At 38.8% G+C, this 10,468-nt stretch overlaps 1 protein-coding gene across 4 annotated transcripts in view; it reads right to left on the bottom strand.

Annotated features, from left to right (window-relative positions):
• arid4b (AT-rich interaction domain 4B) overlaps positions 1 to 10,468 on the bottom strand; it is a 115,966-nt gene that overhangs the window by 48,745 nt on the left and 56,753 nt on the right. For all 4 annotated transcript variants that reach the window (XM_034017500.3, XM_034017502.3, XM_059025441.1 and 1 more), the window contains exon 11: positions 138 to 277. In XM_034017500.3, coding sequence (XP_033873391.3) covers positions 138 to 277 — 140 coding nt within the window. The remainder of the gene's footprint in view (positions 1 to 137; positions 278 to 10,468) is intronic.

The raw sequence follows: 10,468 nt of genomic DNA, 5'->3' as shown, positions 1-10,468 counted from the left end.
CTCTATAACATACCTGAAGGATAATTCATTATCTTTTTGTATTGGCAGCTACAATCCATGTGGAAGTGGTCAGTCTTGGGGTTCCAAAGCAAGGCAAGCCTTTGTTTTAAACCTGACTGATTTCTTGTATTTATTACCTCATCATCCTCACTGCTAGTATCCTCCTCTTCCTCCTGGTCATCCTCTTCCTCGCTGCTGGAGCTCTCCTCCTTCAGCTCTGTCCTCCAGTTACTGGGAACGACTCTGCTCTTCAAGAACTCCAGAGCCCGGTCCAAAGCTGAAGGGGAAACAGACACGGAAAGACATGAAGATGCTGTATTTACACCTTTAAGAAAGAGAGAAGCTAGTCCTCTTTCCTGGAGGCCCAACTGCTATAATTCATTTACATGAAAACATATCATTTGAAAATTTGAGAGTTTGCCCAAGTTAAATTTAATATATTAATATAGTAAGTAAACACTATACAAAATCATCAGTAAGTAGATTCAAATGTATTTTCAAATGATTGGCTACTTTTACATAATTTGTATTGCTGATAATATATTGCTGTGCACTAGATGGTGCTGGTGCTTACTAAAATAGTCACTTTTGCTGATCTAGCCCACACTAAATATGTTTATGGCAGAACCAAAGAGCACTACAATATGAGTATTTGCAATAAGATCCACTCAGAATGACTGCAAACATTATTAAAAGGTAAGAGGAAATTAAAAGATTTGAAGCTTCATTTTCTTTTACCACATTCACACTGATATTTTCACTAAATCATAAGAAAAGAAAGGGTTACAGTTGATATACATGAAATGATTCTATTGCACACCCAGACATTATAAATTGGCCTATTGAGAGACAACACACACAAGCAATTCAATAAAAAAGGCAACATGAGGACATCTTTTTGTAGAAAAAATGTACCCTGGTCATTAGAGCTCAACTTGGGGACTTGGAAACATGTGTATTCATTGTACCTGAACCCTTGCCGGATCTCTTTTTCCAACTTGGTCATCCATTGTTACAGACTGCTAAATGTAAGTTTGTCACATGTTAACTCGAACCAGCTGACGCACTGCTGTCTCACCCACGTTGTCGGCGACTGACAGCAATCACAGCAACATGACAATTTGTGTTGCTCATGTGAAGGAACTCACTGGAGGCATGTTTGCACACGTGTTCTAAGAGGTGACGGTGAGTGAAATAATCAATATGTGCTATTTAGGAGAATGTTAATATGCTATCTATGATCATTTTTGTTAAATATAATCATTTTGAGGTTTTGGGTTTTGTCTGTATCGGATCAGGCCCGCCAAACTAAATGAGTTTGACACCTCTGGCTTAGAACTTACTTGGCAGCATGCAAATCTTTCAAATCGATTTCATAATAATTTAGCATAAACAGTCAAACCAATAGACTGAATGCACAGTATTTCTTACAGTTTTGGTTATGCTGGGGTCAAACTAGACAGTACAAACTAGGCAAGTCTCCAATAACATTGCTCTGAACCCTTTAGGATTGATTAATCATGCTTGTATGGACAAGAGGAATGTATGTAAAAGAGGACAATTCCTCTGGCCATTATGCTGTCTTGTTTCACGATAGCAGCTCTATTACATAGCTTCCAATATGTGTTAACAATGGGCAGGTCAATCTGAGTGGTAGTCTGAAAAGCAAAATGATGGGTACTATTTTTTTCTATAGTAGGTTTGAATGAGCAGGACCAAAATTCAGCGCATCTCTTGATTCTGTTTAAGTTTAACAAGCAGTTCTGAAAAAGGACTTCACTATCAATTCATTTGGTTACACAGGGAGAGGATGTGAGTTTTAATCAAGTCCTCAGTGTGTGACCTATTTGCAGTCTAGCATCCACTTCTCCCTTGACATTTCACCAGTCTTTCTGCCAGTTCTAAAAATTAGCACATTAGCACATGAGGTGTATTATAAGCAGTATGAAAATGGTCTTCCCTGCAAAAACAGAATTCCAAGATATAGGGAGGATGGATACCACCAAGAAAACTGGTTTGCCCAAAAAAACATACTGTGTGTCGCTTGCCACTTTACCACAAGTCTACTCTGTGGTCTCCTTTGATCTTTGCAGCTTCCGTTACTTCCCTCATCTTCTATGTTTGGTTGGCTTTCAAACTTTCATATGCTGGACCCAAACTATCTTTGCCAACTACAGTGTACTGCAGGGTCCCCAAGTTGCTGATAGGATGATTTTTTTTTTTTTTTATTATTATTATTATTTTAGATGTCATCTGTGTTTCACTGCCATGATGCAGATAAACAGATTCGTTTTTCGGTTATTTAGTGCGGACACACATACAGTAGTATAGAATCCTTGTGTTTGTGCTATTTTGGAATTGCATTGCATTTGGCAGAGGATACTTAGTGAAGGAGGCATTATTTAACATATAAAGGATACTGAATGATCGTTTATGGCCTCTTCACAGCCGTCTTTTAACACAGAACCTTGAGCTCAGGCTGTCAGTTTGAAGCCTCTCTGTTGTTTCCTACCATTACCGGTGTTAATGAAGAGGCTACATGCTGTTCGGGTAAGTTTCACACAAGCAAATCTGTAACTGGCATTACTTGACTAAACTCAGTCAAGGAAATCAGGGTCCAAATCAAAACCAAAATTACTTCAGACATCTTAAATTTGTATAAAATGTGTATTGGTGGCAGGATTGTTTGAACTATCAAATCGTAGCTCTGTCCTGAATTTCAGCAGCACACCACTGGATTGGAATGTAAGCAAAGACACATTGGAAACTAGTCCCACTTAAGTGGCACAATAATAATTTATCCTACGCTAGAAATAAACTGTAGATAATTACCTCCAGAAGATAGATAATGTCTTCTGAAGCATCAGATGAAATCAACACCAGTTTTGCTACCGATAGTGAAAAAAGCAACGTGTGAAAATGAAATGCAACCCATAGACACAGGTTATTCAAATTTATTTCTGTTTTTAACAGAACAGTCTATTGTTAAATGATAATTTGATATTTTTATGCATCATACAAGTAGCCTATGAGGACCATCACATGCATTGGGTGTGGTGCGAGTCACGAGGCACAGCTGTGCCTTCAACCACCCAAGAAGTGGCGATATCCCCGAACACACACCCTGGAGGCTATATTGCGATTATACACTGGTTATGAAGCCATTTTAAATGAAAAAATAAAAATAAAAGTTTTAAAATATATTTTAATGAAAATATATGTGTTAACATTCCACCCAAGAAAGCAGTTCTCCAACTGTATTTAATATTGATAATACTAACTTTTAAAACTGCCACAGATCAATTTTGAACACTGAAAAGTGTTAAAGTGTTGAGCCTGTCAGAAGTCTTGGGTGAAATGTACTAGACAGGTGCAATGCTAGATGAATATGTAATTATGGGCGTTCCTGCATAAATTTGCAAATAGGGGGTGAAGACAGTGCAAATCAGTGTTATCAAATAAAATAATGAGATGTAAAAAAGCTGCAGACAATTGCGACACTTAAAATTGCATCAATTTTTTATGAACATTTTTGAGGCGAACAGCCAAATACCTATTTTTCCCAAAAAGCAGTGTGTACTTACAAGCCTTGAAAACAAATTTCTATGACATTTCTGGTTGCCCCAACCCCTCCAACTTATTCTGAGCATCTTTTAGCACTGCACCACTGACTAACAAATGAAAGCTTTCACAGTATTCATTTGGCTTACAGCCTACTCATGAAATTCGTATTAACGAGAATTGACTGTCCTCCTCTAAGTAGCGTAACTTGTCAATTTGCCACCATGATCTATTTTATGAAGAAGAAGAAGAAGAAGACGAAGAAGAAGAAGAAGACGAAGAAGAAGAAGAAGAAGAAGAAAGCTTACATACCGCTAGCTTACAGTAAAGTAAAACGAAAGTGCGCTAGGAGTTGTTCATTTGATGTTACTACTGTACTGTATACTGTATAGGCATACTTTACAGATTTATATATTTATATAATGTAATGTGTAGCCTACCCAAAACACATTAGTGTTATTTCAGAGCAATGATTTATACATATAAAATACATTGGGAACTGTAAATACATGTGCGTGCAATTTTATTGTATACCACCTAGTGTCAGACAAACATGCAGTTTAGCGAGGGACTACTGTATGGTTATGAAAAGCTTTTTGATAGGTGGGGGCCCCACTATAGATTAGTATTAAAATAGGTAAAATGAAGACGGAACAGAATGCTTTGTACAGATGACATTTACATTTAACAAAAACAAATGTTACTTTGATTCTTGCACCCTTCCATGTATAGACAATATCCTTTGGGCACCCTCTGCTGCAGCAAACCACAACTCAACTACCGCTATTTATTTGAACAATGTTGCACGACTCTCGCAATGTATAAAGCTAGAGATCTTGCGAAGAAGATACAACAAATATTTAAATTAGTATATTGCAGCTGTCTTCATGATCATATTTTCCCTTAGTACATACAACAAAATGTTTACTTTAAGTGTCGCAATGGAAATGCAAATTGTGGTATGTTTGCTCTGCGACTGGCCCATCTTCGTAAACCTACCCGAGTGACATTTCCATTGAAAACACAACCTTGAAAGTAGCTTATTTGGTCACTAGATGTCATAACAGTAATGTTATTTTCAGAAGTAGAGGAGTAGTTTAACCTGAACAGCGGAGGACACCGAGCAGATTTCATGAGAAGAAAAAGCAGGTATCTTGCTGGGGGGACCAGGAAGCTCTTAGTTTAGTTTTCCACAGTATGTAGCTCCACTGTTTGCAATTGGAGAACGTTGGAGCCTAGTAAATGTTCCATTATTGACATTATTTCCCATATTTGAAGTCCAGCATCAGAGAGCAAGAGCTGTGGTTAGAGTAAATGATGGTAAGACCTGCTTCTTTGGAAATGCGGGGCAGCATGCTACTTAAAGTGAACTCCCATGGGCTCCAGTTAATACCACGTTTCTTGTTCATCAAGGAGAGTGTGAGTTATGCAACACGGATGGCAGTAGAGGACTGTAGCGTATGGTGGCAATTTTTTTCAATTGTTGCGACGACAAAGCAAATTCATAAAGAATCAGCTACCATTTCAATCAGACATCGTAAAAAAAAAAATACATTCGAAAAGACAAAAGAACTGGCACGAGGTAAGTGGAGTAGTGATATGTTTGTTTATCTGTAATAAGGCTGCAGTTCCGAACCGTGGAGATGTCTGGAGATATCTCCACAGCTCTGACGTCAAACTCACTGAAATGAATAGCAGGGCGATTCTTGCCATTGTATAATACATATTGTTACATTAGTGTTACACCACTAATTATAACATTATTACCTACACCGATTTCAGACAAGTTTCATCTCTAAAAGTTTGAAGCAAAAGGTTTTACACACTATAGGTGCTTTCACACAGAGGAAATATGGCAGTTCAGAACCGCCACTGAAGCGGCTTATAGGTCTGTGTGAATTGACTAAAAAAGTCTCATAAAATGCTTTTTTTATAAAAAACCTCAACACAGTAGTATTAAGTCTGCAAGTTCTTTAAGTAAGAGGAGTGCCTTTAAGTAAGATGATAATGGCTGCATCTCTATTGTTTTTTATACACAAATAAGCTTACTTGATTTGAAAAACGTCATGAACTATACAAGCAACTTCTTACACTACTTGGTTTGATTAAATGAGAAGTACACAACACAATATGAAAGCTGAACATTAATTTCAACAAAGAACAATGGCAACTTTTTAATTAAAACATTAGCCTGCTATATTATATTAAACCAAAACAATAAAAATAATAACGATCTGGTTCTCAGTGAATATAATTTAATTAGTAGAGAATAAAAACATACTAAGTTAACAACTACCTAGCCTAATTTTAATTACTACTAGCGGCTTCTGTTGCATACACATCGCTGATAATAGTGCAAACCATGGGTCAAACCAATGTTCGTGCTGGGGTGCGTTTATTTTATTTTTTTTCAATCAATGTTGTCCTTCTGGAGTGCCTCTGAATGCCTTTTAATTTGTTTGTTTTTTAATCCATTTAAATGCAAAACCATAACAAAACATGTATACAGGCTTTTTATTATATTTAATTATTTATCCTGCGGTTGCCTTTAATTAAATTTCGCTGTACGCACTACTACTTTGTATAGGATGTAGAATACGTGAATGTAAACATCTAACACAAGTACATACAATACTCTTTCAAATAAATGAATTGTTATGATTTTGAATGTGCGGTTCTTAAGGACGGTATTATTGTCATTGCTTGCCCCCCGGCACCTCTTTCTTTACAAATTAAGCGCAGCGTGCTTGTGTTAGGTCTTGTCAGTGTTTCAGATTGCATGAGAACAGTCTCTTGTTGTCATGAGAACAATCTGTTGATTGACAGGTTTAAAAATTGTACTCGCGCAATCTCTTTGGCTGTGTGAAAGGGTTATGACGGTATTACATCGGCATAGATTGCGCAATTTCATGCTGTGTGAAAGGGTATTTCACTCATTCGTTAAAACTTTTCAGAGACGGCACAGTAGCAGCATTTCTGTGTGAAAATGGTGCAAGTGTTATATATTGTTCAACAAGATATATTGTTGAATAACTTTTTCCTGGATCTTATCTGGAATCCATCCATTCAAATCCAGCGACACAATGACAGAGTGAATTTACACTGGTCCAAATTACCTGAGTTGCAATGTAGCTGCGGAGCTTGATGAAAGGAAATTCACTAAATTTAGCAGTTTACTTTAGTGTCATACATTTTATTTTATTTATTTACATTTATACAGTGCCTTTAGCTAAGGCACTTTACAAAATTATAACAAAATGGTACAATCAAGAAAAGTGGGTAAAGAAATAGAGTAAGTTTATTGGGCTAGGGTGGCGAGACACAAACGTGTTGTTTTAGGAGAGCAGAGGGCCAGAGGCTAGATCAGGGTCGGGGCAAGCAGGGTCATAACAGGAAGTCAGGGACCAGGAGTATCAATAGAATGGGCTAGGGAGAAGAGATGAGTTTTGAGGGAGGAGTAGAAACTACGTAGTGTAGGTGACTGTTTTATGTCAAGTGGGAATTTATTCTAATGAGGAGAAGCAACAAGAGAAAAGGAATGAAAACAGGATTGGGCACAGGGTGGAAGGTAGGACCGAGAGGGACAAGAGGGATTGGGAGCGGAAGGAACGTGAGGGAACATAGGAGTTCAGTGCAACCAGATAAGGTGGGACAAGACCACGGAGAAACTTGTACACAAGGGTAAGGAATTTGAACAGGCAACGATAATAGACAGGGAGCCAGTGTAGCTGGAGGAGGAGAGGGGAGGTATGGAAGGAGCAAGGGAAGTTGAATATTATATGGGCAGAGGTGTTTTGAATTTGTTGTAATGGTGCAAAGGCGTAGGAAAGGAGGCCAAGGAGGAGGGAGTTACAACAGTCGAGGCGGGTGAAGATGAGAGAATGGACCAGAAGTTTAGTAGCAGAAAATGAAATGGAGGGGCATATTTTGCAGATGTTGAGGTGGAAACGACAGGTGCGTGTTGTGGCCAAGACATGATCAGAAAGAGAGTGTGGGTAGAGTCGAAGATGATGCCGAGGTTACAAGCAGAGTGGGATATATACTTTATTTTCCATACATTGTACTTGGTATATAAACTGAATACCACACAAAACTGTAGAGAGAGTTAAAAAACCAAAACGATGAAAAAAAGACTGCGACGGTGTGTTTCCTTTGATCATTAGCAACCTACAGGAACAAAAATCCCAAATCGTTGTTTCCATCTCGACACATTCTATCACAGACATGAAGATGTAGATGTAGAAGTTTTGAAGCTTGGCAAGTTTCAAGGACATCCTGAAGCCCAGAAATACCTTTATGCATTCCAGCAACGGTAACGGGGAGCCGGGAGGCCGGGAGGCAGATATTTCTGCAGGAGAGGACATGTCATGTTTAATTTCTTCTTTTTAGGGCCATAATAGCATAAAGAAGCAGACCGATACAATCCTCAAGTGAGGAACAGGATGACGATTCTTAAATCTACAAGAAAAACAGCCTCCATAAACAAACATCTAACCAGAACGGTTTAATGGGTTCAGTAGAGCCTCCTTGTGCTCCGTCTTTCGGGTGAGACGTAGTTGTAAGTGATTCTGCAGCTGATGCATAGTTCACACACCCTAGTCTCTGTAAGTCCCTTGGATAAAGGCGTCTGCTAAATAAACAAATGATAATGATAATGAAATGAGAGGCAGAAGTGTTAAAAGGGACTAGGAGCTCTTAAAATAAACAAATCACCTGGGCCGGATGAGATCCTCCCAATAGTACTCAAAGAAATGAAAGAAGTTATTTACAAACCGCTAACCAAGTTCATGCAACAGACTCTTGACAAAGGGGTTGTACCGACAGACAAAAAGGGAGACAAAACCAAACCAGGTAACTACAGACCAATAAGCCTGACTTCTATTACATGTAAACTTGTGGAAACTATAATAAGATCCAAAATGGAAAATTACCTATATGGTAACAATATCCTGGGAGACAGTCAGCATGGTTTTAGGAAAGGGAGATCATGTCTAACTAACCTACTTGACTTTTTTGAGGATACAACATTGAAAATGGATAATTGCAAAGCATACGACATGGTTTATTTAGATTTCCAGAAAGCTTTTGACAAAGTCCCGCATAAAAGATTAATTCTCAAACTGAACGCAGTAGGGATTCAAGGAAATGCATGCACATGGATTAGGGAGTGGTTAACATGGAGAAAACAGAGGAGAAACCTCAAAATGGAGCGAGGTAACCAGTGGTGTACCACAGGGATCAGTATTAGGTCCTCTGCTATTCCTAATCTACATTAATGATTTAGATTCTGGTATAGTAAGCAAACTTGTTAAATTTGCAGACGACACAAAAACAGGAGGAGTGGCAAACACTGTTGCAGCAGCAAAGGTCATTCAAAATGATCTAGACAGCATTCAGAACTGGGCAGACACATGGCAAATGACATTTAACAGAGAAAAGTGTAAAGTACTGCATGCAGGCAATAAAAATGTGCATTATAAATACCATATGGGAGATACTGAACTTGAAGAAGGAATCTATGAAAAAGACCTAGGAGTTTATGTTGACTAAGAAATGTCTTCATCTAGACCAAGGGTCGGGAACCTATGGCTCGCAAGCCATATATGGCTCTTTTCAGGATTTTATATGGCTCTTCAATTTTCAAATGTTGACTGAAGATACACCCTCGAACATGACGATAAAATTATTTTTAAACTATTAGCATATTTGATTAATGTATAATGCATAAAATTAAATAAAATATGTTCAAAATATTTAGGTAAGAGACTCGCAGCTTAATATGATTGACATCGGCGTTTGGCCTGTAGCTAGCCTACCTTTCAGAGAGCTGAATTTTAATTGGATGACGTAGTTAGGCCTGCGTCATGTCCAGGTCAAGTTAAACAACTAGCTAGCTAGCTAAATTAAAAATCATCATCAAAGAGAGCAAGATGGCGAAAAGAAAAAAAGACGTTGATTACCGTTCATTCCTGCCCGAATGGACAGATCAATTTGCATTTGTGGAGAAGTCGGGGTCCGCAGTGTGTCTCATTTGTAAAGAACGTATTGCATCGCTAAAAAAGTTAAATGTTAAGAGACATTCTGAGGCGCACCATGCAGCGTTCGCCGCAAAATATCCCGATGGGGACTGCAGGAAAAAAGCTTGTGCTGAGCTTCAGCGGAGAATGCAAACCAGACAGCAGCAGCTGCTAGCATGGACTAACAAAGGTGGGAATCTGAATTCTGCGAGTTTTGCTGGCGCTCTGGAGATTGTGCGGAACGGGAAACCATTTACAGATGGGGAGTACATTAAGGGCTGCATGCTCAGTGTGGCTAAAGAACTGTTTAAAAACTGATAAAATTATCCAAAAAGACATGCCTTTGTCAGCAAGAACTGTTCATGATCGGGCACTCGTGATGGCTCGCCAGATAGAGGAGATGCCGATCAACAACATCAGTTCAGGTAGTTACTTTTCTCTTTCCTTGGATGAGTCTACCGATGTGAGCAATGTAGCACAGCTAAGCATAATCAGGCGGTATGTGACAGGTGATACAGTGCGTAAAGAGAGTCTCGCTGTTTTGCCGATGAAAGATACAACTAGAGGCGAGGATGTGTTGAAATCTCTGATGGACTTTGCTACAGAGAAAAAGCTACCACTGGATAAACTTATATCCGTGTGTACTGATGGAGCACCCAGTAATGTTAGGGAAACGTAAAGGATTCGTTGCCCTTCTGTGTGAGCAAGAGAAGCGGCCCATCTTAAACTTTCATTGCATTGTGCATCAAGAGGCACTGTGTGCTCAGTCGTGTGGAGAGGAACTTCGCGAAGTGATGTCATTGGTCGTTCGCATTGTGAACTTCATTGTGGCCCGAGCTTTGAGTGATCGCCAGTTTAAGGTCCTGATGGATGAAGTGGAGAGTAATTAT

This window comes from Acipenser ruthenus, chromosome 6 (genome assembly GCF_902713425.1).
Source record: "Acipenser ruthenus chromosome 6, fAciRut3.2 maternal haplotype, whole genome shotgun sequence".
Lineage (NCBI taxonomy): Eukaryota > Metazoa > Chordata > Actinopteri > Acipenseriformes > Acipenseridae > Acipenser > Acipenser ruthenus.
This window is presented reverse-complemented; position numbering and strand designations above follow the sequence as displayed.